The sequence below is a fragment of the Hemicordylus capensis genome, chromosome 10, assembly GCF_027244095.1.
Source record: "Hemicordylus capensis ecotype Gifberg chromosome 10, rHemCap1.1.pri, whole genome shotgun sequence".
Classification (NCBI taxonomy): Eukaryota; Metazoa; Chordata; class Lepidosauria; order Squamata; family Cordylidae; genus Hemicordylus; species Hemicordylus capensis.
Window position 1 is genome coordinate 5,995,114 of NC_069666.1, and position 27,956 is coordinate 6,023,069.

The 27,956-nt window shown below is 47.7% G+C and overlaps 1 protein-coding gene across 1 annotated transcript in view; it reads right to left on the reverse strand.

The window, feature by feature from the left end:
• ADAMTS17 (ADAM metallopeptidase with thrombospondin type 1 motif 17) overlaps positions 1–27,956 on the reverse strand; it is a 146,691-nt gene that overhangs the window by 62,920 nt on the left and 55,815 nt on the right. Inside the window, exons 7-10 of the mRNA XM_053271716.1 lie at positions 26,677–26,782; positions 7,442–7,582; positions 5,605–5,755; positions 191–292 (exon numbers count right to left, since the gene is read on the reverse strand). Coding sequence (XP_053127691.1) covers positions 191–292; positions 5,605–5,755; positions 7,442–7,582; positions 26,677–26,782 — 500 coding nt within the window. The remainder of the gene's footprint in view (positions 1–190; positions 293–5,604; positions 5,756–7,441; positions 7,583–26,676; positions 26,783–27,956) is intronic.

The following is a 27,956-nucleotide window of genomic DNA, read 5'->3' on the forward strand; positions in this document are numbered from 1 at the left end:
ATACTGGGCCCCAGATGGAACTGGGGAGGGGCAAACCCGAGCTTCATTGGAGTCTCTCACTTTTGTCATAAAGCAAACGACGACCCGGAAAGGACATGCAGAAGTGATTCGAGCAGGAAGTCGAGTGAGCAAGCAATTGCACGGGCAGCTCTTATGAAAGGGAACCGGCTCGCTTGCTGTTTGGGATTACCTTGTCCACCCCGCATTCTGTGCCATCCAGGGGAGGGTCCAGCTTAGTTTTGCAAGATGCTTCTCCTTCCACAAGGCACCAGAGACCAGCACACATCAAATGCTGCCAATAAGAAAAGGAAAGAAGAGGCCATGATTGTTGCTGGAGACTTCAGTTGTCATTAGGGCACAGACTCCCATAGCGCGTGCACACACACACACACACACACACACACACACACACACACACACACGTATATGTGACATATTAACTGGGCAGAGAGGCGCCTTTTAAAGTAGCCATTTGCTTAGATTTAGCAGGGGGAGAGCAACTGATCCTAGTGAACCCCAGCAAAGCATCCCTCCAGGGACAGTTGCTGGTGTCTAATTTGGGTTTCATTCTAAATCGGGGAGAAGAGGATGAACGGTCCCCTTTGCTAAGCAGGGTTCACCTTAGTTTGGATTAGGATGGCTGCCTGCCTGTGAGAGCGGTCTTCTGTAAGCTATTCCCTGTAGGGCATAGGGGATGGGGACATAGCTCAATGCTAAAGCATCTTCTCTGCATGCAGAAGGTCCCAGGTTCAGTCCCTGGCAGCATCTCCAGGGAGGCCTGGCAAAGACTCTTGCCTGAAACTTCGGAGAAGCCACTGCCAGCCAGTGTAGACAACACAGAGCAAGATGGACCAGTGCCTTATACCAAGGCAACTTGGTATAAAGCAGTCTCCTATGTTTCTTGATAATGAGCCCTTTGCTGACAAAGAACCATCATATTATATTATTATTATTAGTAGTAGTAGTAGTAGTAAATCACAGAGATATTTTTCACTGAAAAGCAGTATATAAATAATAAAATATACATCACCACATTCTTCTATGCCATTCATAGCTTCTTGCCGCCCCCCCCTTTCAAATCATCACTGACAGGACAGTAAGTACTTTCTGTCTTACATTTTCCAGGGGGTTAAATTTGTTCCAGTAATAAATAAGACCACACATTCGATTTCTTCCAATGTTCCTTCCTCTCTTTATTTCCCTTGCCCCTTCCCAGTCAAAATAACTAGAATGATGAATGAACCCCAGAGCAACTGCAGTTCTGCATAAGCAATGTTGATTTGTTCTTCTGTTTTTGTTAAAGTTTGCAGCAAAAAAGAAAAAAAGCTGTAATAAGTATTTCAAGGTTCATAATGTGTCTAATTGCTATCCTTTGTTTTATAGGTTTCATAAGTTGGGATATTTAAAAGTGTGTCTGGTTTCCCTTTGCTTGTTTTATACAAAGTTAAAGCATTTGGTTTTACTACTTCTGTATTTTGCAAGACTTTCTATTGACTTTTTGACAGAAATACTTCTTTTTAAAAAACAGAATGAAGGCAGAGGTTCTGTGTATCACAACGTATTTTACATTTCCTGGAATGCTCCAGAAAAAATTTGTATAGGTTTCAGTTTGGCTGGCTGTCAAAAGGCACTGGCTTAAAGGAGGAGAAGGAGGGAGAAGGGCATTGGGCTAAAAATAATTATAAAATACAATGTGGGAATCTAAGAATATGAAAATAAAGCGTCTTGAAAAAAGAGAGAGATGATGACTATAAATAAGCAAGGTCTTCAAAGACTAGAACAAGGGTAGCTTTGAATTAACTGAGCATAACAGGGCTGGAGGGGAGGGAACCATTTGGGATATGCCATGTGCAGCAACAGTCAAACTTGATCTGAATCCCCCTGTTGTTCTGGGGAATCGACAGAGCCTAGCTGACCCAGTGGCATAGTGGTGATGAGGCTGGCCCAGAGACGGGATTTGGGATGGCCCTCGTCACTGCCGCCGCCCCTACCATCTGCCACTCACCTGCCACTGCTTGCCCACGGCTCTAGATGGTTTACAACATTGAAACAAAACAAAGCAATTTAAAACATATAAAAGTTCGAATTAAAATAGCTAAACCCCACTATGCACCTCAGCTGGCCTTTTGCTCCATGCTTGAGTCTTCGGTCTGAGAAACTCTGTCCCAGCTCCTAACAGACTTCTGGAGACCAAACATCCCCTCTCACCTGGGCCGTGTACCTGCCTGCACGCCCCCTTAGAATTCTGTTAGTTGCCCAGGACATCCGTTTGACCTGACCTGACCCTTTTGCTGGCCTCTGGCCCCTCGGATGCTTGCTTGCCCACTCCGGAACCCAGATTGAACCCCACTGCTATTCTCTGAGCATGGCGGAGGCCTGGCTGGGGAGTAAAGTGGTTTTAGGGAAGGAGAAACAGGGATCTAGGAAAGGAGGCGGCCGGTGGGGGCTGGAAAGGCAGCCGAGAAAGTCAAGGTGACGCTGGGTCAAGACCACAGGAAAAGGGAGTGGAGCAAAGGGATGAAGTGAGCAGGGGAGAAAAAGACTCGCCTCCACCCTGGCTTTCTCTAAGAGGGAAAGGCAAACAGAGAGAGGGTGGAGACAGAGGAGAGGTGCGTGCAGTCAGGAGGCGAGAAAGTGAAAAAGCCAGCATTCATAGGAACCTAGGAACCTACCTTATACTGAGTCAGACCTTTGGTCCATCCAGCTCAATACTGTCTGCACTGGTTGGCAGCACCTCTCCAAGGCAGGAGTCTCTCCCAGCTGCTGGGGATTGAACCTGCAACCTTCTGCATGCAAAGCAGATGCTCTACCATGGAGTTACAACCCCGGGGCATGCTTTGAGCTAACATGAGACTTCTACTACTGCTTGAGTCCAACAAGGTTGTTTCTCTGAACCTGGTCAGTAGTTTTCCAATTGTTCTACCCATTTATGTTCTCTCTTTATAAATGCCAAGAGAGAAGCTTTGGATAGCAGCCAAGACACCTAGTATGTTGCAGAGAATTCTGAGGCATGTTCTAGGAATTGCCTTGAGTTCACACTGGCCATTTCTTGTGCCACATCAAGAGTGTGACCCAGAGATCAACCAGCACTCCCCGATAGAGCGAGATGAATGGCAAGGGAACTGACCAGCTGTCTTTTAGGGAAGACTGTCCATCATTACTGATCTTCTCATTGAGGACCACTCCATCTCTGATAATCTTCCTGGGAGCCCCCTCGGGTTTCCCAGGACGCACTCGGAGAACCACTCAACTAGAGTTTGCTGCCTTCAGTGAAGTGAGCATCGCTACTACAGCATTCACAGGATCTGCATACCAATAATCATGTGCCTGCATGCCCCCCGTTTAAGTTACACATCGGAGGAACGGCAAGGTTAAAGTGCATCGAATCAAGCGATTTAATGAGATGCTATAAATCTTGGGGAAAACAGCTGGAGCTGGGATCAAGGGGCTTGTCTTCTTGCCATTACATTGAAATATGAACACGGGAGGAGAAAGAACTGCAGCATTTTCTTCTAAAGGGGAAAAAAATCCAAGCAGATATAAAATCTTCTACCCAAATCATTCGGCTACCCTGGATGTAGAACAGAGACGGGCAACGTGGAGCACACAGAAGATCTACAGGCTGCTTTTCCCCCCTTCCAACAACTGCCTTGGCATGCCATGGGGCACACATCCCACTTACGCTATTTCTTGCCCCCACCACCAAATATCCAAACTTCAACATTTGGCCTTTTAAATCCTGTTGCTGGTATTACCATCTGTGGCATAGGATGATTTGATTTCCTTTGGCAATATCGGGGTTCCCCCACTCTTGCTCACTCCTTCTTAACAGAAAGGTTTGGTATCCCACCACTGCCCTTTAAAGACAACAGGACATTCCCCTGCTAACGGAGCAAAGAGGCACCTTTTTAAAGGCAATTCTCTTTACTGAGCAGGGGGAGAGCAACTGGCCCTATCCATCCCCAGCACAGCACCCCTCCAGTGCTGGTGTCTACCTTAAGTTTCTTTTTTAGTCTGTGTGCCCTTTGAGGACAGGGAGCCATTCTACTGTGAGAACCGGCCCAATATGGATAGGGTCTGAAAACTACTTAAATAGACCAAGCAGCTATCTTTCTTTCTTTCTAAAGAGCAGAGGAAAACCAACTAACTTCTCAATGAGAAAGTAACTGAGAAGCTCCTTAATTTTAACAGCTCTTCCTGGAATGGCCTTTTAAAGACACACGTTTAGAGCGTCTTTCAATAACAGTGAACCTGGTGGTCTGCATTCCCCGAAAACACTAGTTAATTCAATTTTAAAAAGATGTTTTTGCTCATTGTTTTCATGTTGCGTTAGCTGTCTTCCAGATCCAACATAAATAAAACAGAATAGTTAAAGGCTCGAAGCTCATTCCCTGCGCTACAGCACACAGTCAAACGTTTTATTAATTTGGCACATCTCATTTACGTGGCAGTGAAAAATATAAATGGCTCTTATTTTCTGTTTTATACTGGATGTTAAGTTCCTGAAATTTTTATGAAGGGAAAGCAAGGGGGCAGGGGGAAAGGAGAAAGATTTACCGAAACAATTACCTCCCTAAAGAAAGAGCAAAATATGAAGAATTCTTCTTATTCTATGTGTGACCTCTGGAGGAGGGATGGCCAATCTCTAAGTTCTCAAGGGTCACCCTATTATCCAGACCAGAGATTCTCAATGTTGGGTCCCCTGATGTTATCAGACTTCAACTCCCATAATCCTCAGCCCCAGTGGCGTTTGGTTGGGGATTATGGAAGCTGAAGTCCAATAACATCTAAGGACCAACAATGAGAATCCCCGATCCAGACTGTGGGCTGGGTGCCGAAAGTGTTACTCTCCCGTTCTGCCCCACCCGTGAGCGATGGGACTTTTGCTGCTACACCCACCGGCTTCCTGGAGGCTGGAAAGAAGCCCCCAAATGGAGGGAGGAGGGACGTCCAAGGAAACCTAGTTGGAGGCTCTGCTTGCCTGGGGGGGAAAATCAAGGCCACCTGAGCCTATGTTGCTGTAGCAATAGAGCCATTGGCAGGGAGCGGCCAATGAGAGGGGCTGTACCTTTCCTCTATTCTGAGCCAGAGAGGTTGAGACAATGGTGGTGGCAGGTGATTTAACTTCCTCTTCTCCATATCCGAGGCTGCAGCAAACTGGGAAACAGCCCCTCTCCTAGGTTCCTCCAGTATCCAGGGCCACTGAGGAGAGGCATCAGCTGGACCCTGTCCGCAAAAGGAGTCGCTGGGGGCCAAGAGTCACACAAGACCTACTCATGTGTGGGCCTTGACCGCCACACAATCTGAAACCATCATGACTGGTCAGGCAGCATAATAAAGTGGGCACCATCTGGCAAGAAGGACTTGTCATTATGGCACATATGCGCTCAGGCACAGTGTGAGGTGCCAGTGGGTACACTTCCATAGCACATCACTCCTTCGATCACTCCCTCCCGGCTTTTCAGTCAGGGCTGGCCCCCAAAGATGTCTACAATGTAGACCAACAAAAAGTCAACCGTAAACTTGGCTTGGCTATCGTAATGGAAAAGTGGCATAAGAGCAAAATAAAAATACAGAAATCAAGTGTCTGAGGGGGTATCCCACCTCCATATTCTTGCAGAAGGTTGCATTGGTCCCAAAGAGAATCTGGCACTGCTCATCTGCGCTGTAATGCATCCCTGGAAGTTTGTATGGAAGCCGCACAGCATATCGGCTGCGGGGGTCTGTCACTAGCAAACAGGTGCTGACCTTGGACCTGGAGAGAAGACAAAAACATAGTTTTTAAGGGAAGGTAACTCCAGAATGATGAGGGGCCCATGCGGGGTGAATCATCTATTTCATCGACTGACTGCATTTTCAAAATACAGTGGACCTTGAGTTTGGTAACAAAAATATACGCCTCCCAGGAGCTGCTTATTGTGTGTATTGCACATATATTTCAATATAAACCTCCTCTTTAACTGAGAACCTGCAATTAAAAACAATGCCAAAGATTTTAACTTTAGGGCCATCCTCATGATCATTTTTGGGGTAGGATATTTGATCGTGTGAAAGATAAAAGTAAGCTGGGTAGGAGGGTTTTTCCTCATACCTCATTCCAAAGCCGGGTACAGAATCTGGGTCGGGCGTGCTTGACCTACCCAGATGGGGCTTGACAGCTTCTGCTGCTTCTGACCTTACTTTTATCTAATACAGAATCAAAAATCAGGAGCGTGTCCAGCTTCCAGATTAGAGTAGGAAAAGCTGCCTACCCTAATAATGCTCGTGAGGATGGCCCTTTTATAAGCTGCAGTTCTGGGGCAAAAAGCTCCAGAAGGTGGCTTATGCTAAAACCAAATTTAAACCTTAACTTCCCAATAAAAACAAGACAGTTTCAAAATCTCAGAATATCATACATGTTGCAGTAACAATGCAACTGAGAGTTAAGTGAAGCCAAACCCATGAAAATAAATTAGCTTAAGCATGCTCAACTTTCTGTTGGAACGGAACAGAATCTACAGTTAGGTTACGGCCTAAGGAATGGGGTTATAATGGAGTTTCCAGAAAGGCAAAAATGCTTGAAGTCAGTTTTATTAGTTAACGCAGGGCAGATTCTGATAGGTTCCCCTGAAGAACTGGCTCCAGTTCCATAGGGTCAGAACCTCCTAATCTGCCCAGGTTCAGTCTTGGGTTGAATTTAGCAGCAACTCTAAGAGTCAAACTAGAAAACAACAATTTATATACCGCTTTTCAACCAGTTTCCAAAGTGGTTTTACACAGAGAAATAATAAATAAATATGGTGGATCAGTGGGCAGAGGTCACCCAAGCCACGGCAACCATGTTTTCAGTTCTGCCCTTTCCTTGCGCAACACCTAGCAAAGATCTAGCATCTTGTGTCATGATGGTATGACATGGTACATTTCCTCGCTTCCTACTGCTGGCAGTTGTTAGTATGGAGAATGGGATGGGGAAATGCAGAATATTATGACATCACCACACAAGGTAAGTTCTATTGGATGTTATGGTGGGAGGGGGAATTGAGACCCATGGTTTCTATCACGTCCAGTTTGGCCCGAAGATGAAGAGAAACACTGGCTTTCCTGTGAAACTCAAGCTAGTCTGTTATTTTCATAAAGGTGTTCCAAAGGCAGAGAACAGAATGCTTCTTTCAAGTAGAAAGTTATCCAAAAGCATCCAGACATCTTTCTATTGTCAAAAAACGTCTGGCAAGGATTGATTTGAAAAGTATGGCTAAGCTGGGATTCTTTTCAAAAAGCTATCAAGGTGCTGAAATTTGGATATATCAGTGTTTCTGTTCTCCTGCCAGCAATTTCTGCAAAGCCCAGGATGCAGATTCTACCTTCCGGCACCCATCACTGGAAATCGCTCATCGTTTTAGCTGAGAAGCCAAGAGACTGGTGACTTGTGATTCAAAGGCTTCATGGTCTGCAATATTCTTACTTGAGAAATTTTTCAAGGTCATCACGGCTGCAGGAGGACCAGGAGAGGTCACTGGGGTTCCTGCCTTTCACCCATTCTCCAGACATGATGTGCGATCTCCCAGCACAAGACAAGTGGTCATCGTCGTGACTCATCCCCATGCTGATGCAGGAGAAAAAGAAAGAAACAGGTAAGCCAAAATCACAACATTTCCAGCAAACACCAGGGGCAAAATTTTCGGCAAAATCAAGGACATTCTCTGCTGTAGTTAGAGCACGTCCATTCATTTTAAGAAATAGAAATAGACTCTTTATTCCAGGGTGCGACTAGAGAGGCAGCATTGGAAAAGGCCTCTCAGGATTAGCCAGGCAATCCAACCTTCTGCAAAAATACCAGGGTCTAGTGACACTGCATCTGCTTTGCATGCACAAGGTCCCAGTTCTCTTTGTGGCATCTCCACAGCTGGGAGATACTCCTGCCTGGAACCCTGGAAAGCCACTGACTGCCAGAGTAGATGAACCAATGATCTGACTCAGTAGAAGGCAGCTTCCTGTCTCTGGATTGACAGCCCCCTTGTGGAGCTGCCACAGTGCTTCACCCTGAATGTGGTCCCGATCCTGATAGGAGTCAGGACCTTTAGCTTCCCACATGTATACCCAGACATGGTAAACGTTCAATGCTCTGGGCCCATTTTATCAGAGAACAGAATCTAGCCATTTCAGAACTCCGTGTGCACAGTAATATTGCCCGTCGGCAGAGCAAGACAGAGAACCGAGGATTGCCGTCTGTCACTGCAAGCTTAATGGAAAGGAATATTTCAGCTTCGGCCAGGTAAGTAACTCGACACGGGGTACAAGGCTAATACCAGGCAATCACAAGCTACAAAGAGAGAGTGAGGGTAGCAGCCAGCAGCCTTCAAATGGTGCCTTTATGTAAAGGTCTGGAAACAATAGCAGCCTCTGTTTTAAGGGAATGCTGAATTTAAATGTCATAATTAGCTGTAAAACCACCTTCAAAAATGTGAACATGCATTCATCTTCACCACATTTGCCTAGATGGAGAAGGAAATTTGGTTACTACAAAAAGAAAGCAGACAGGAGGCTAAGAGTCTTCATATTGTTTTATGAATTGCATTTGTATTTCCAAACCTTCCTCGAAGGAGAGTTCAGGGTAGCATAAATGGGGTTGTCCCATATTTCTTCACACAATGTATACTTAAATGTATGGAACTGGCTGCCAGAAGATGTAGCGATGGTATCAAAAGCCACTGGGAGATCCAAAAGGAACAGCAGAGTCACACTCCCTCTTGTCGATAGCCAGTTGGAGATCATCCATCAGGCCAGCCAAGGCATTCTCAACCCCATAGCCCGCTTGAAAGCCAGTTTGAAATGGGTCTAGATAATCTGTATCATCCAAAACTGCCTGGAGCTGAGAGGCCACCACTCACTCCATCACCTTGCCCAACCACAGAATATTGGAAATGGATCTGTAATTAGCTAATTCTGAGGGATCCAATGCAAGTTTCTTCAAATAATGTCTAATAATAGCCTCCTCAAGACATCCTGCCCTCCCTCAGAGAAGCATTTATGATATTTACCTGACCCTCTTTGCTAATACGATTACCAGATGAAATAGGCCAAGTTGGGCAAGGGTCAAGAGAACATGTTGTAGGGCGTACAGTTTGAAGCATCCTCAGGAGTCACAAACTAAAAGTGTTTCAATCTAATGGTATAAGAGGAGTTGCTGGGCACCAGTTCAGCCCAAATAAGAGAAAGTTTATATGCAAAAAAATCATTGAAGATGTCACAGTGAGTGACTGAAGGTTCCAAGTTCAAATTCAAGAAGGAGGGGGAAGGTTATAAGTTTATTCGGTCATTGACCAGCAAAGGGAGGGGGAATATACTAGCCCTCTCACAACCCTAGACAATTCTGCTAGGCATGAATTTGCGGAAGCAACGTGGGCAGAAAAGAACTGCTTCTTTGCCACCTGCGCTGCCAGAGCATAGATCTTCAAATGTGCTCTGTGTTGTGATCTGTCGGATTTGCACCGAGTCACCCTCCACTTGCGCTCTAGTCGTCTACCTCACCATCTCCCGTAGTTCTTCCAAATACCACAAGGCTGATTTTGAAGCAGGTTGGAGAAGACGCTTAGGAGCAATTGAGTCCACTGCTCTTGTGAGTTCATTATTCTAAATTTGCACCAGAGCATCAGCATAATCGCTAGCAGAGCCAATTCTAAGCCCTTCCAAGGCTTCTTGGACTCCTATAGGATCCAATAACCTTTTCGGGCAGACCAACCTAATAGGTCCTTCACCCCTGCAGAGGTGGACTGTGGTTACAATTCGCACCTTAACCAGATAATGATCCGTCCATGACAATGGGGAGATGACAGGAGTCGCCACTCACAGACCACCACCCTGACCTTTCCCCATTGCTGGTGTTCATGCCCAGAAAGCTAGAGCCATAAAAAGGGAGAAAATCACTAGCAATTGCCTTTGAACTTTGGGCTGGGATGGCTTCATTTAGTGAGTAAATATATTCTCACGGCTGTGCACTTCATTAGAACGACATTAATTGATGCTAGAGGCCAGTGCTTGTTGCTTAAAATAAAAATACATAAATAAAAGGATTTCTCCTTAAATGCAGCAAGCTTCTCACCCACCCCTTACTGGATGGATTCCAGCAATAACATGCATGAATAACTTTCCAGAGACCCCAGGTTTCGAACCTTTGGGTATAATATACACCCATCCCTCCCGCGGCCTTTGGAAAAGCGAAGACGCTTAATGTCTTCTAGTCTTAGACATTCCCACAGAGCATTTCCTAAAATAGGATATATGGGTATGTGGGGAGGTGAGGGGAGATGTTGAGCAAGATCCTAAGACAGGAATATCATAATGAATTCCTGCTTCCCCTTGGAAGCCATTTCTTCTCTCACACAAGCCTCTTCTCTGTTGATCTGAACAGCAGGGGTGTCCAAAGTGACTGAAAGACAGCCACGTGCAGCTGCTGAAGAGCGCAGACATAGCGGGAGCTTTCAGACATGACAATACAAGCCCCGCTCTTTCACTGTTTGCAGGTATAATGCTGTTTCTGTGGAAGTAAAAGCAGGACACAAGCATTCTTAAAATCAGATCCACATTCTATTACAGGTTTCCTACTCAGAGGCAGGAAAACAAAAGCACATCTCTATAATGAAAAGAAGGAGCCTCCAACACCACAGGTAAGCTGCTGCAGACAATGCATGTTGTTGGCTCGGAGATGCACTTCAGAACATTGGAAGCCACCTTAGACCAAGTGAGATAATTGGCACATTTAGCTCAGGATTGCCTGCACACTGACTGGCAGCAGCTCTTCAAGGTTGCAGGGAGGAATATCTCCCAGCCCTACCTGGAGATGCCAAGGAGTGAACCTGGGACCTTCTGCTCTTCCACTGAGCCTCATCCCCTAAGGGATGGTCCCCTAAGGCAGGGATTCTCAACGTTGGGTCCCCAGATGTTACTGGACTTCAACTCCCATAATTCCCAGCCCCAGTGGCCTTTGGTTGAGGATTATGGGAACTGAAGTCCAATAACATCTGGGGACCCAACGTTGAGAATCCCTGCCCTAAAGGATCTTACAGCGCTCACATGTCTCCGACCCAAATGCAAAGGTGGACTCTGCTTAGCAACGGGGACAGTTCATGCTCGCTACCCCAAGACCAGCTATTCTCACCTGACGAAGAGTTGACTAGCATGTGGATGGAAGGCACCCCGAGGGAGTCTTGATCCAGGGCTTCCAGCAGCCAGGCCTCCCCACTTCCCTCTCTGTGCCACCAGGGCAGCTCTCAGGCAGAACAAGTGGTCAAGCACTGGTTTATGGAGGCAGCCCAGGGTGAATCTATGCTGTTGCTTGGTCAAGTGAGATCACTTAGACTAAGGGACAAGTCTGGAGCAAAGGTGATATGGGGCCAACCAAACCCCAATAAGTTCTTCAGATCACCAGGGCTGAAGAGCAGCAGTGCCAGTGCAAGCCATTAGATGGATGGTGCTGCAGAGCAGTGCACCAGAGAGCAGTAATTGCCTTTGCCTAGAAACTACTGTGGTGGAGCACAGAATAAAACCCCTGAGCCTTACCACCCAAGTCCCAATCTGTTACCCCCCACCCCCAGGGCTTTACCACCACCCTCTCTGGAACTCTTCTTGCTCCAGTATCTGACCTACACCCTGCTGCTTGTACCTGAACTTGGCTGAGGACCAACAGAGAACGGGTTCTCCCAGCTCAAATGGCTCAGAGCCTTCATGAACGTGAATTCAGTATAAGCATCTGCGCATAAAGTTTGCTTAATTTTAGTAATGTATTCCGGTTGCAGAATTCAACTTATCTCAGTACAGTATTTGGAACCATTTAATTTAGTGTGGTGGGCGCACACACCAGTCTAACGAACACCCTGATGAATTGACTCTAAACCTGGTCAACGTGAGAAGACCATTCAGTGAGGATGCAGAAAGACCTCGAGAATTGAAGGCAGCACTAGCTGTCCGCATGCAGAAGAGCATCCTTCCTACTGCAATTCACAAAACAGTTACACAACACAGTTACAGTTACTTCTTTGTCCTATTAAAGCTGAATTTCCTCCCTGCAGGTCCACCAGAGATTTCCACCCAGTGCTGAAGGGCTGTTTTCCCACCCCAATAAAATGTTTTATGGTGAGCTGTGTCAAAGCATCACGTTTTGGGAGCCAACGTGCCAAGAAAAATGTGAAGATTTGACCTTAAAATAGAACAAGAGCTTCCTGAAGCAAAGGTGACAGACAAAAGACCAGAGCACCTCCACCTAGGAGGCATCATGCTGTCTATGCAGGAACCAAGGCTGATGCAACGGGAAGCCACCTTTTTGAAGCAGAAAGGCCCGCAAACCCTTATCGCACTTTTTGAACTAATTCTCCAGTCCCTAGTGTAGCTGAATGTTAGGAATTTTTATTGGTGTTTCATACTGGAAGCTGCATCGCTGGAAGCAGGCCAGCTGCTGAACTGATTCAATATGTTAAAAGTGTTTGGGCTCCAAAATGCTCAGCCCTGGCAAACCTTCAGGCACCCAACTGGGAAAGGAGACGCAATGGAGGCAGGACCCGGTGCTTGAACTGAGACCCTCATCAAAGGAGACCAAGACCTAGTCTCGTAGGCCAGGGATTCTCAACGTTGGGTCCCCAGATGTTATTGGACTTCAACTCCCATAATCCCCAACCAAAGGCCACTGTGGCAGGGAACATAGGAAGTGTAGGAAGCTGCCATATACTGAGTCAGACCATTGATCTATCTAGCTCACCATTGTCTTCACAGACTGGCAGTGGCTTCTCCAAGGTTGCAAGCAGGAATCTCTCTCAGCCCTGTCTTGGAGATGCTGCCAGGGAGGGAACTGGGAACCTTCTGCTCTTCCCAGAGTGGCTCCATCCCCTGAGGGGAATATCTTGCAGTGCTCACACTTCTAGTCTCCCATTCATATGCAAGCAGGGCGGAGCCTGCTTAGCTAAGGGGACAAGTCATGCTTGCTACCCAAGACCAGCTCTCCTCTCTTAATTATGGGATTATGGGAGCTGAAGTCCAATAACATCTGGGGACCCAACATTGAGAATCCCTGCCGTAGGCTACCCAGGGTCATGCAGGCTCCGCCCCAAAGATTGTACAAATCTCTGTCTACTCCAGCATCTACCTTCTCACAGTAACCAGCCAGACACAGGTGTAGCTACAACTGCAGAAGGGGAGACCAAGGGGAGCCCCCTGGCTGAGTGCCAGCTTGCTCTTTACTCTCCCTGAAACATCTCCTTGGGCGGGGGGAGGAGGGGCATGGGATCCATCTTCACTTTTTGTCCCAGGGCCCCCTCTGACCTTAGGACCCTCCTTAGACCAACTATTCCTTTGACCCAGAAGGCTCTGTCTCTCGTGCCTATCCACAAAGCTTCAGATGGCGGGAGGGCACGGAGTTGGGCCTCTGACCCAAGCATGCAGGGGGCACACAGGGGAGGAGGCAATCCTGGCCCCAAACTATTCAGGGCTGCACTGGTTTTAAAGGTTTTGCATTAAGCCCAGAAGTGAATAGGTGACCAGCACAGATGAAACATTATCACAATCATATGCTTCATTTGGCCAACCCGTTCAGAACTGGAAAGCAACATTCTGAACCAGTTGGCGTTTCAGAGGCGGCCCCATACAAGGCTTTCTGCAGACTGCAAACTCTACATGAGTGGGTTCCGAGAGAGTCATTTTGCCACCGCTGCATGAAGGTGACAGGTACAGAGATGATGATATCTGGGATCAGCTGTGGGCCCTTCCGAGGGTCCCGGCCAGTTGCCCAGTGTTGCTGACTCCCAATGCCAGCCCCAGCAGCCCCACACAGGACAGACAGCCGCCCAACCTGGATGTTATTAAAGCAAGGAGGCCTGAGGCCTGTCTTCGGACGAGCGCTCAGCATGGTGGCCCCTTTAGACGTCCCTCAGCTCAGCAGCTGCTTTCTCCAAGATGGAGAGAGCAGTTTCATCTGCAGGGATGGTGCCTGCTTTCAGTCCCTCAGGGCTGCTGACAGGGAATGATGGGACAGGCAGCTGCTTTGGACACATTTCTCACAGCCAGAATAAAGGAAGTGAACTCCGCTCTCTCGCCCCGCCTCATATTACGCTCTCATTGTTGCCTGCAAGCCTACAGAATGGACATTTCATCTTGCAAAGGGCTTCCCCGGCAGGTGCCAGCTCCCAAACTCCGCTGTAATCCGACAAATGCACTGTGAGCCCATTCACCGGCAACCAAGTTCTTCAGCTCAGGGAGCCTAAAACCAGAGGGTGTGAAATTTCAGTTCTGTTCCCGTCCTAACCACTTTTGCCCGAACATTGACGGCGTCTCTACTTTCTCCTGAAGCAAGAAAAGCTGCATTCCTCTCGGCAGCCCCTTTTGCAACCCAGTTCTCTGTGATTACTCATATTCGAGCAGCTGGGAAAGATAATTCACCATCTCAGAGTCACTTGGTTTGGCTGCTTCGGAAACTATGTTGGACGCATAGTGCACAGTCTCCTCTGCTTTCTCCCCAGGGAGAAGATGACAGAAAAAGAATGGCAGAGGATGGCTCTGGGGAGGGGTGGACCTGGGGGGCCCCTCTGGAGCTGGGGGGCCCGAGTTCTTTGAACCCATCCGCTCAATTATAGCTACGCCCCTGGGCTGTTCTCAGGAGTGGCATTAGGGCAGGAGGAGCCTCCGAAAGCAAGAAGGGCAGCCCTCCCAACTGGCCATCATGAGAATTCTACAAGCAAGGTAGGAGAGAGAGCAAATGACTGCCTGCAAGCCGCATATGGAGGCAGGCAACAGCAGCAAGCCCAGAACCTGCACCCAGATCCAGAGGGAGGGTGGAGGGAAAGCCCCCACTCCATGCCTCCTGCCTCCATGCTCAGCTTGCAGACTATCATTCCCCTTCCTCCTGACTTGTGTGTAGGATGCTCACGATGGCCAGTTGGGAACGTGCATGGCTCTCGGAAGAGGGCAGCAGGAGGCTTCTCTGATCTGAATGCCGATTGTGGGAACAACCCTAATGGGTAGCATTCGGACTAAATCTCAATAATGTCAATGGGACTTGGTCATTACTAACTTAGGCTACATGCAGCTCCACAAATCCGTTGAAAGAAAGAGCTACTCTGGGCACACCTTAAAGGCATGGGTAAGCCCAGTGGAATTTGGAACATTTTCCTTCGAACCAACAGACATAGACCCTGTTCCATATCACAAACTGCTTGTTCCAGAAGCAGCTTGCTTTGCAGAATGCAGGGCTGTGGCTCAACAGAGGCACCCTCAAGTGCAGAGAACCACTTGCAAGGTCTTTGGATCCCAAGCACTGTCGACCTACCGACTGCCTCAAGAAACAGGACAGGAAACCTCAATGGTGCACTGGAAAGGTTTCGTATCTCTAGGCCCAACACACTGAGAGTGGATATGCTTCTTCAGGGACCCCAATTCAACAAAGCAACTTTTGGTATTACCTCAGAAGACTAGTAATACATATTTCTAGTGCACCTCTGAGGTCTCCCTCCTTGTTTCTACATTGGTGCCTTCCCGCCTTGCTTTTGTTCCTGTCTTCTGCCCACCAGCACTGGTAGCCATTTGCCACAGAAGACGATAATGAAAGGCGTTTTCAAATGGTGTCGCAGGAGCAGATGTGCTCCTAGCATTTACGCAATCCCTGAATATTTGCGGCATTCGACCTCTCCACTGTATCCTCACAGACAGACATCTAAATTTCTTCCAATTTTGCCACTATTTACAACAACTGTTGCCCCCTGATACATTATCCAGTTGTCGATAGGAAAAGGAATATCTTCTTTTTGGTATCTTCTGGATCCCGCAAAGAACAAGTTGCCCTGGTTTCCCCCACCATCACCAACTGCTTCCATAAGCAGTTCTGCAACATTCCCAGCGAAATGATCGCCTGACTCAGTGCCAGAAAAACAGCATTGTTTATAAGCATCTTGCAGAGTTTGACTTCAACACACTGGAATTGCATGGAAAATGCTAACAGTGCTGAGACGTTTGAAGAAAGCTGGCCAAAATCATCTTAGCTTAATCAACAGCATTGCGGTTCAGCTGTCTGCTCTGCCCCCACTTGGGCTCAATCTGCTGAGTAAGCCAAGGGCACGTTAAATAGTCAGCCTGTAACGAGCTGGCATTGCTGGCCACTCTTTGGTGCCAGGATAGTGCTAGTTCAATCTATCACAGCCTTTGTTGGCAGCCATCTCCTTCACCCAATGACGCAAACCCAAGGAGGGCAGAAACGCTTGCTGTGCACAACCTTTGCGGATTGTACTACTGATATAAGACATATTTGATTCGCATGTGCAGTGGGTAAAGAAATATCCTTTGGTTTGCAAGGGCAGCAAATCTCATGGGTGGTGGGGGGGTTGGTTTTTAATAAAGCATCAGCACTGGACCTCTTCTACAGTTTCAGCAGCTTAATAGGTTTTCCTGGGTCCAGGTCCAACAGTTGGATAAGATGGGAATTCACTAAGAACTTCTTCCCTCATTACATCTTCCTGGAATTCTCTGTTGCACATCAGTGGTATGTTAGGCCCACAGAGATGTTCAGCAGAGGTGGATAAAGGAGATGGCAGAGGTTAAATAAGAACAGTCACACTGGGTCAGATCAGTGGACCACGCAACCAAGCAAGCTCTCTTCAGTAGCAGGCAGATCCTGAAAAATTCTGCACAAAGTAGGTTGAGCCTAGAGATGGGAAGAACTCCTCCCACGAAATTTTGCTAGTGTTCCTGAAACCCGCAAGATACCTCCAATGATTATCTCAAGCAAGAGCCTTCAAAACTGCCTTCATGTTTCACTTGAGGCGAAATGCAGTGGTAGTTGGGGTGGTTCCAGGGCATGGTTTGAAGAGAGCACATTTATTTATTTAACATATTTTAATACTACCCAAAACTTGCGTCTCTGGGTGTTTGGACTCATGATAGAGACACTTTGTTGAAGCTAAGCAGATCTAGATTTGGGTAATGCCTAGATGGGTAGCCACCTGGGAACCCCCTCATATATGATGCCTGGAGTTCCATTATGGAACAAAAGCGATATATCAATGTAATATCATGAGGTCATTCACACCATCAAAAATTGTGTTCTAACTGGGTTTAGGAGCTGTGTATGCTCCCAGTTTTCGGTTGTGTGGAAGCAAGGTAAGAGGAAAACCTGGGTAGAAGTGACTGTGTGGAAGCAAGGTAAGAGGAAAAGCTACCCAGGTTTCCCTCCTACCTTGCTTCTACACAACTGGGAGCACACACAGCTCCCAAACCCGGGTAGAACACAGTTTTTGATTGTGTGAATGACCTCAATAAATGTTTAGTTCTAGTCCCCAGTTGTATTAGTTTTGCCTAATTAAGATACCCCTGTGATACGGGTGTTGGATGGCTACATGCAGTCCAAACATACACATGACCCTGTACCTGGGGTAAAGGGTGCACTTGTGCCCTTTAACCCAGGTAAAAGCCCAGGTACAGAACCCAGGCTTGTGGGGGGAGCAGTGCCGGGATTAGGCTCGATCCCACACTGCACACGAGCAGCCCTGCCCAGGTAAGCCTTCCCTAACCTGGGCAGGGCTGCTCATGTGCATAGCCTTTATGTCTACAGGGTTTGCTGAAATTACCCTGAAGTATGAACTGCATTGCAGAAAGAAATAAAATATGTTCATTTTGGCTGTTGTCAAGCTGAGCAGAGAGCACAAATGAGCTCGGAAAATGTGCTTTCAATTATCTATGGGTAGAGTAATGAATAATTAGAAGAACAAAAAACATTCCACCCTGGATGTGCAACAGAAATGCCAGAAACTCAGAAGAGCAGGAGGGTGGGTGTGGGTCCCGAAGAGCTTTCCCACAGATGGTCAGCAAGGTGTTCTCAATAGAACTCAATCCATCCTCTATCTCTTGGGGGGAGTGTATGATAGCTCCGTGGTAGAGCATCTGCTTTGCATGCAGAAGATCCTGAGTTCAACCCCTGGGATCTCCAGGTCGGGCGGGGCAAAGACCCACCTGAAATCCTGCAGAGCTGCAGCTAGTTGGGACGCAGCTTGATGGACCAATGGCCTGACTTGGTATAAGGCAGCTACCCATAAAACCTGCCTTCTACTGAGTCAGAGCATCGGTCCATGAAGCTCAGTAGGATCTACACTAGCTGGCAGCAATTCTCCAGGGTTTCAAACAAGGGTCTTTCCCAGCCGTGTGTGCAGATGCCAGGCGTTGAAAATGGGACCTTCTTCGTACAAAGCAGGAGCTGTAGCGTGAAACAAGGGCCCTTCTCTTCGTTTTCTCCGAAACAAGAAAATTGCGTCAGAGAATTGTTTCTTTAATTTTGATAGAGTCAAAGCTCTTTCGCATCCCAGCTCTGCTGCCAACAGATGGAAGTGAGCCCATGGAGAACTGTTTTTCATATGTATATTGATGCTAATCAAGAAAAACACTCAATACGTTGCTATGGCTCTGTGGTTGAGCACATGCCTTCCATGCATCATTTCCCAGATTCAACCCCAGTATCTCCAGCTAAGAGAGTCCTCAGGGAGAAGGGCTGGGAAAGACCTTGGCTGGAGGGCCCCTGCTAGTCAGAGCAGACATTATGGGGCTAGAGAGACCAATGGCTGGACCTGGTATAAGGCAGCTTCACAGGAATATAGGAAGCTGCCTTATACTGAGTCAGATCATTGGTCCACCTAGCCCAGTGTGGTCTACACTGACTGGAAGCAGCTCTCAAAAGTTTCAAGCAGGATTATTTCCCAGCCTTACCTGGAGAAGCTGGGGATTGAACCTGGGACCTTCTGCATGCACAACAGATGCTTTGCCACTGAACTACGTGGTAGGAGTACAAAGTTCATAAGACACTATTGGGTGCCTGCAGCCTTCATGCAGATGTCAACCGACAAGCCCCATCATCCCTGTCTACATCAGCAGATGATCAATAGAGGAGAGCTGGCCTTGTGGTCGCAAGCATGACTTGTCCGCATAGCTAAGCAGGGTCTGCCCTGGTTGCATATGAATGGGAGACTTGATGTGTGAGCAATGAAAGATATTCCCCTCAGGGGATGGAGCCGCTCTGGGAAGAGCAGAAGGTTTCAAGTTCCCTCCCTGGCAGCATCTCCAAGATAGGGCTGAGAGAGATTCCTGCTTGCAACCTTGGAGAAGCCGCTGCCAGTCTGTGAAGACAATACTGAGTTAGACAGACCAATGGTCAGACTCAGTATATGGCAGCTTCCTCTGTTCCTATGTACTGTCATCAGTACCATCTACACTGACTGGCAGCACCTCTCCAAAACTGCAAGCAGGAGTGTCTTCCAGCCCCCTAACTGGAGATGCCAGGGGTCAAACCCAGGACTTCCTGCATGCAAAGCAGATGCTTTACCACTGAGGCCCTTGCCCCTGCGGGGAACATCTTACAGCGCTCACATGATGGCATCCATCCTAATGCAAACCAAGGAAGATCCTGCTTAGCAAAGGGGATAATTCACACTTGCTACCATAGGACCAGCTCTCCTCCCCTTCATATGTATATATGCTGAGTTACATTAATAATGAAGAGGGTACCCCACCCCCTGCCGTCTTTAAATGCAAGGAAGGCCATCTGTGAGCAGAAACTAGCATCCATAACAAACCTCTGGGGAAAACTTGAGGATCTTTAACAAAACACCCCCTAAGTCATCATTACGACATTCCAGAAATCCCCTCCCTAGCCTGCTTTGCTATTTGGCTGGGTGTCTGCAATGGAGCCTGTGCAGCGCTGAGCAGAGCCAGCAGCCCTGAAACCTAAGGATAAGAAATGGCCACCAGCCAGCTGGTTGTTTGTTGCGGCCGGGATACCGGAATCTCCCTCCCATTCATTCCGGGCTGTTCCAGGGGTCCCTTGTGAGATATTCCGGGTTTTTGGTTTTAATAAGTATTGCAGGCAAATCTCCGTACTTCACACATCGGGATAATGGCTTTTTTCGACTTCCTGCTCTGGGAACTGAGAATACAACCTTGTATGCCCACGTTCAGTCATCTCTAGCCGACACATACAGGTTGAGCCGTGGGATGTAATTTGGCACAGGCCGTGGAACTGCTGGAGGCAAGGTTCCCCCGGGGCCTGCAAGCTGCATTCTGACATCTTTCCTTGCTTCCACAGATTTCATCTGACAAACTCTTCCAGGCGCAAGCTCCCCTCACTGTCATGAAAACTCTCTGCTCGCCGGTTAAGGAGCTTGTGCCAGAAGCTGGGCACTGCAGACCAGACCTGCTGCAAACCCTGGAGCTAAACTTATAGAAAGTCATTCCTTCTTGATTACATGGAGATGGAGGGGCGGACGGGCAAGGGCAGCAAAGAAGGTAGGGGAAGTAACTTGCCTAGGGAGCAAGAGGTTGCTTTCCAGACCATGGGAAACAACAATATCGGGAAGCAGTGATATAGGCGGAAAGGCACCCTCTCATACTGCGCGGGAGGTGGCAATGGTCAACCCCTCCTGTATTCTACCGCAGGAAACCACATGGCTCTGTGGTTGCCACGAGTCGACACCGACTCGACGGAAGAACTTTAGGAAAGGAAAGGAATTATCCTAGAGGCAGCCCCCTTTTTACCCACCCAGCCCCATGTCAACCATGCACCCCATGGCAAATGGGTAAAAAAGCGTCCCTGCCAAAGAAGCAGCTGTGCCTTGGTAGCTTCCACAGGGTGCTGCCGTACAAATAAGCTTCCGTGTCCTTCTACTTAAAACCCCCAGAGACCAATGGCAATGAAAGAGGGGCTTCAAAGAGAGGCCATCATTTTCTTCCCCTTTGCTTTGCAGCCCATTCATTTAGGAAGAAGTGGAAGTGGATGCAAATGGGCCTCAGGGGTTCCATTCATTCCGAGAACAAATGCACACCCCTCATATCTACAGAGGGTGGTTGCAGCAGCGGCCAGTCACAGAGGGTCAGCTTCCCCTAAGCCATGGGGCTGTAGGAAGCTGCATCAGTCAGGCCCTTGGTCCATGTAGCTCAGTTTTGTCTACACTAACTAGCAGTCAGTGACTCTGAGATTTCAGGCAGGAGTCTTTCCCAGCCCTACTTGGAGATGCTGCCAGGGAGTGAACTGGACCTTCTGCATGCAAGCAGATGCTCTGCCATTGAGCTATGGCCCCCTCCCTTAAGGGGAATATCTTACAGCAGACAGCACTCGCATAGAGGCACCTACCCAAATGCAAACCAAGGCAGACCCTGCTGAGCAAGGGGGACAATTCATGCTTGATCCCACGAGGCCGGCTCTACTTCCATTATCCTCCCAGCCACAATGCCTTCTAGTCCAAAAAATCTTGGGACCTCCAAAGCTGGGGAAACTCTGCCCTAAGCCACAGCCTTTGGGTCCCTGCGACATGTTGCTAGAGCTGAGGGCTTGAGCAGAAGCCGGGTGCTCTGTGGAACAGACACAGGCAGAAGATTCCTGGCCCTTGATGCTAGACCTAACTGATCTGTAGGCTTGATGCTGGCCACCAAATGCAGAGGCAGAAGCTGTGAGCGTGGCAAGGAGGTGGCTTTAATCCTAACCACTTGCCGTAGTCTGAAGCTCTACCACTCTACTGCTTGCTAAGGCAAAAAGCTACAATGGGCACCAATGAGAGCTTTTTTCCTTGGCAAACAGCAACTGGAGACATCCTAGTTTGGACTGGTACTGCAGTGTGTCTGTGTTGGGGGGTAAGGGTTAAAGCCCCCTCCTGCCATGGTCCCAATCCAGGAGGAAGAGCAATCCAGCTCCTGTTTGACATAAAAAAATGCAAGCTTATATTTAAAATAAGGCAGTTCACATGATCGAAAACGGGGGACGTCCTACCCAGCATCAGGAGCTCTGCATGCTCCCAATTTTCGGCCATGTATGAACAAACAGCTAGGTAGGAAGAGGGATCATGTGTGAGAGAGGAGCTGAGGAGGACGGCTTTTCCTCCTACCTTGTTAAAATGCTGGATACGAGAGCTGGGTTGCACTGTACCATCCTACCCAGCTGCTCTCTCACACATGATCACTCCTCCCCCCTAGCTGTTTGCTCATTGGCTCACAACCGATTGACAATCGGGAGTGCGCACAGCTCCTGAATTTGGGTAGGATGCTTTTTCTACCCCATTAACAATTGTATGAACAGCCCTAAAGTCTTGTTTGACCCTCACACTGCTTACTTAAATTATTATCAGGGACCTTCCTGTTTTTTCCTAACATTACCTGAATATCTTGATGACTGAACGTCTCTTGGATAAACTAAGACTGTCATAGTACGTTACAGAATATGTGACCCTCTATTTGGAGTCTTTTTTTTTTAAGAACAGGAATTAAATAAAGCTAAAAAAGAAAGAAAGAAAGCAATGTGAGATCCTTTAGTTACACTATACAAGGAGATGTTTCATGTACATACTAACCCACCCGCTAATGGATTCATTCATTAGAATAAACTCTGCCCAGGCCTTTTTATAAAGCAGCTGTCTGTAGCAATGTTTTTGCAGTAAATCCAAGAGTGGGGGATTTAGAAATCCGACATCGGTTATAGTAAGCTCATTCGCTTTTTCCACTGCATAACAGCCAAAGTTGTTTGTGAATGCCAAAACTGGAACTTTGATCTCGACAGACATCATTTGTTGTTCCTCCTGTCAAGGAGCAATACGTATTGCCCTTCCTTAACCTACACCAGGAAGCTTCTACCAGAAGATTTAGCTGAAAGCTCAAATATGGGAGGCTGTATGTCTGGCGCAGAAGTGAGAGCTCGGCTTTGGAAAGGGGAAGCCCACTTGTCACTAGACATAGTAAATGCACTGCACCGTATCCCTCCACTGGAGTCTCTGGGCAAATCCACACTACTGACATGAGCAGAATTAGCAGTCCTTCCTTCTCCCAGAGGTTGGCAGCATCGGACAGTTTCTTGGGCCTGGACTTGCTAAGGGAACCACCAGCCAAGAGTCAGCACTGGCATTCTGCCTCCCTCTTGAGATGGGGTCTAGCCACGCAAGAGAAAGCATGCATTGCCTCTGGTCTGGCAGGCCCCATGTCAAGTGGGAATATGTCCCAGAGTTCCCTGTGATGGCATCAGAAATGGTGAGATGTTTATTCTTTCTGCCCGGATACTTCACTCGCCTCACCAGCTTTGCTTTTGCGATGATGCCTTATACTGAGCTAGACCATTGAGCCATCTAACTTGTCTACCCTGCATGGCAGCAGCTCTCCAAGGTTTCAGGCAGCAGTCTTTCCCAGCCCTACCCAGAGATGCTGCCAGGGATTGAACCTGCGGCCTTCTGCATGCAAGCGGAAGCTCTACCACTGAGCGACGGCCCCATCCCTGAAGGGGGATATCTTACAGCAGACAGAGCTTGCATGCAGTCACCCATCCAAATGGTGACTCCATGCAGGGTGAGGTGGTTAGCAAAAGGGACCATTTATGCTTGCTACCACAAGACCAGCTCTCCTCCCCAAGTTGCCTAAGCAGGCCCCCTCCCAGGAAGCTGGAGACAACCCTGCTCTCCTCAGGAAATAAGAAACCCATGCAAACCAGTAACAGCAGCTTAACCACCACCACCCATTCAAAAATCAGATCATAATATTCCTTCAAAAGACAATGCTATCGACCATCAAAATTTTGTTGAAATAGAAGAGTCTTTAAAATGCACCTAAACACACAGAGCCCATTGGATCTCCCAGCTGTCGCCGCCCCCCCCCCCCCACTGACTTATGGACATGCAGTTGAACATTCCCACGAAGTCTACGGCTGGGGTCCTTGCGGAAAGATGCTGCGCTTGTGCAAGGGCTGCTGTGCTAGCTCCTTGCACTAAGCCTAGAGAATACTGCCCAGACTAGGGCTGTGCTACTCCCAGCAGATCTGCACTACAGTTACACAGGACTGTCCCTCAGAGGGTGTGAGGCTGGGGGCGGGAGGCACTCCCCCTCAGCCACAGCCCTTTCACCGCCGCCACCACCCCTCCAATAGTGCACGCAGCGCTAAGGAGTCCGATCGCCTCCCTCCTCGTTCCAGTGATGAGAGCAGCAACCGAACATTCCCAGCATGGCGTGAGCTGGATACTAATTGAGAAGCGTGCGTGCCAATTTCTGATTGAACCCCGCCGCCACCACCACCGATTCCCTTGGATGCTGCTGCTGCTGCCCCCTGGAAATGCCTGTCCAGCATCCCTGGTTGGCTTCTTGTAGCCCACCAACCTCTGTCTCCCTCCAGCAGCCACTGCCTGGCCCCTGGCCCTTGCTGCCCTGGTGGGGATGCCCCCTGGCAGGCTCCTGCTCTTGTGGCTCCAGCTGCTGGCGGCGGAGAGAGCCAAGGAGCAGCCGCTGGCCTGTCCGGCTTGGACCTGTGTGTACTACTGGAGGGCGGAGGGTGAGCGGTGGCGGCTGAGTGTGGGGGTGGTTGGGCCCAGCCGCAGGGCCTGGGAGGCCGCAGGGCTGAGGGCGATCGCCCCACCTAAAGGAGGGGCCTGCAGTTATGTAACCGGCGCACGCCTCATCTGTTTTTAAAATGGGATTTTTGCGCAAGGGTGCAACAGTGCAGTTTTTAGCAAAGTTATGCTATCTTCTTGCACTAGTACAACTAGTTTGTTGCACAAGCACTTTGTTAGGCAGGATGTGAGTCTACATGTCTACAACTGCACAGGCATAGGACTCTGTGTGATCAGGAATTCCTGCCTGGGTGAAAAGAATCTTCTCTCTCTCTCTCTCTCTCTCTCTCACACACACACACACACACACACACACACACACACTCACTCACTCTAGAGAACAGGACTAATTTGCAAAAGAAAAGCGCAACAACACCTTCACCAAATTTCAATTCTTTGGACGAAGCCATGACAGAGAAACTGGTATAAAAATCGATATATGCTTTTAATGTCGACAGGGACCCAGGAGTTGAGTTGGTGCCCTCAGCAGCTTTTCAACATGGAACTAGAGTTTCCTCACACTACACTGCAGCCCACAGATTAGAGTGAGTATGAGAATTGATATAACAGCCTGGCATATGGTTCGAATAAAAAGGCGGCTTCCCATCACTCACTTCTGCTGAAACCATTCCTAGCTTGGATCAGCTGCCTTTCAGTGTCAAGGGAAGGGGAACAGGACATTAGTTCTCATCTCGTTGAGTTTTGGTGGGAGCTGAGATATTTCCTGTGGCTGCCCCCAAATCCTCAGTCAAGCGCCGGGAAACCACGTATGTCTCGTGTGATTACTGAACACCGAGGGGCAGGATCAGTCACAAAAAGCTCCACAGGGGTGGATAGGATTCACTTTAACTAGCAAAGATTTGCTATTAAAAAGGTAACTTATCCTAACAGCCTTGCAAACAGTAAAAGGCTGTCCACATTTTGTGGCGAAGAGAAGTTTCTTCGGGGAGAAAAAAACTATATAGAAATGTGATTCAATCAAGATGTGGGTTTTTTAAAATGCATTTTGGAATAATGGCTTACAGCAAACACATCCGTTCAAAACAGAACCTACAGTTGTGGCCTCTTTTCAGTGACCGTTACTTGAGGTTCGTAAGTCAGGAATGAGACTTCCAAAGAAGTGTTGCAAAAAAGCATGATGAAGGAAGTGTAGAATCCAAGGGAAAGAGTTGTGGAATGAAAGGACAAGGCAGTGGAGTAGAATCAGGAATATTAATAGTTTAATGGAATAGCTATTATGTCCAGAGAGGCAAGTGCAGACTGCTTTTCAGTGCTCTTGCTGCTGGCTGTTTGTTCGTCCAGCCTCTACTCCCGGACTGAAACACAAGTAACTAAAGCCCCATTCAAAAGCTGGCCTGGATCAAGGAATGGATTCACCAAACACACCACAAGAAGGGAGGGAAGAGGAGGGGAGGAAGGCTGGAAGGCCTCCTCCTCCACAGCCACCTCTTCCCTGAAGTCTTTGGTTTAACCTCTCAGGCCTTTCTCAGATGTATCAAAGTCTAAAGATACCATCCTGTGCACACCTTTATAGGCACAAGTCTCACTGAACATTTGCTTAGGGCTGACAAAATGGGCAGAACCAAGATATGGTATATTGCAATTTGCTGAGCTGAATGGGTCAACATTCGCAAATCCAATGGGAACGTCAGCTCAGTAGAGAAAAAACGATATGCCGCCAAGCCTACAAACATATGAGGGCATAATAATCCATGGGATGTTTGTAGGCTATAGGGCAAACCCACAAACTCTGTATATTATACATCAGATTGCAAACAGCATGGCCACCTTCTAAGATGGTCAACTATGGCAGCCAGTCATCACAGAACTATGGGAAATGCAAGGCAGACATAGAGATGCTGCAAATATGGACAAACATCATTCATAATAAGTCCTCTACTATTTACGGACAGTGCTGCTGTTTAGGGATGTGCAAAACATCCTTGAGAATTGTTACTAATTTCATAAAATGTTTCTATAGAATCTTTTTTACTTCCCCACAAATTCCTTGGACGTTTGGCTTAGGGAGGAACGTTCAAGCAGACATTGAAATTTTGTTCACATGAAATTCAGAGACAGCCTAAGTCGTGCTGCATATTCCTGAGAAATTTCACTAGTCTTATTGATACTCTTGGCTTCCTCCTTTAACATCACGCAGATGTTTCGCCAGAGAAGCTTTGCTCCTCCAAATTCATTTCAAAGTTGGCATGGGGCAAAATGCCAACAGGAATATGAGCTTCTGCAATATGAACAATGCACAACCATTTTGAATAGATGCCAGCCCTAGTTAGGATATCCTCCGACGATTCTGCAAACACAAGAGAGCTCTTACTTGTGTCCCAGTTCGTGTGCAATGGTAAATGCCAGGTTCAGCCCATTGTCCTCTGCAAGCACACACTTCCTCTTCGCACTACAGATGCCTCCTAGATAGGCAATCCCTGCAAAGAGAATGAAGGCTTTTATCAGTGCCAGCAAAAGCAACTCAAACCTCTCAAAAGCACATTGAAGCAACTTGTTGGAGAAACTAAGATTATGAAACTTGAAATGCAAAAGACTCAGAGGTCATTCACACCATCGAAAACTGTGTTCTATCCAGGTTTGGGATCTGTGTGTACTCCCAATTTTTGATTGTGTGGAAGCAAGGTAGGAGAAAAGGCTACCCAGGTTTTCCTCTAACCTTGCTTCCACACAATCAAAAATTGGGAGTACACACAGCTCCCAAACCTGGGTAGAACACAGTTTTCGATGGTGTGAATGACCTCTCAGACTAAGATTCCTCCAAGGATCTTATGCACAAGGATGGGGATTCAACTACGAACAAGGGGAGGGGGAAGGAACAGGAACAACAACAACCAGAACCAACAACTATTTATATACTGCTTTTCAACAAAAGTTTCCAAAGCAGTTTACATTTAAAAAATTTATATAATGGTTTATAAGAACAGAGGTTTATAAGACCACAAGCAGAGCATCAAATGGGTAAATCAAGAGGAATTGCTTACAGCAAGAGTTCTCAAACTTGGGTCTCCTTTGGCCACAGTGGCTGGGGATGAAGGGAGCTGCAGACCAACAACATCTGGGGACCCAAGTTTGAGAACCTCTGACCTGCAGAACAACAGGAGAAGAGTGTCCTCCAGTGAATGAGTGTCACCAGGTTCATAAGGGACAAAAGGTACACCTTTGGCACAAAGCATAATCTGTGAAATTCATTACCACGGGACGTTGTAATGACTAATATGCTTTTCAGAGTAAATTAATGACAGATAGGTCAACCAGAAGCTATTATGCAGGATAGCTAGAAGTCAGACTTGCATACACAGACATAGAGGCTATTCCATAACACTAGAACCAGGGGTCATCCCATGAAATTGATTGCTGGGAAATCTAGGACCAACAAACGGAAGTACTTTTTCACACAACGCATAACCCACTTGTGGAATTCTCTGCCACAAGATGTGGCGACGGCCAACAACCTGGATGGCTTTAAGAAGGGTTTGGATAACTTCATGGAGGAGAGGAGAGGTCTATCAACGGCTACTAGTCGGAGGACTATAGGCCACCTCCAGCCTCCAAGGAAGGATGCCTCTGAGTACCAGTTGCGGGGGAGTAACA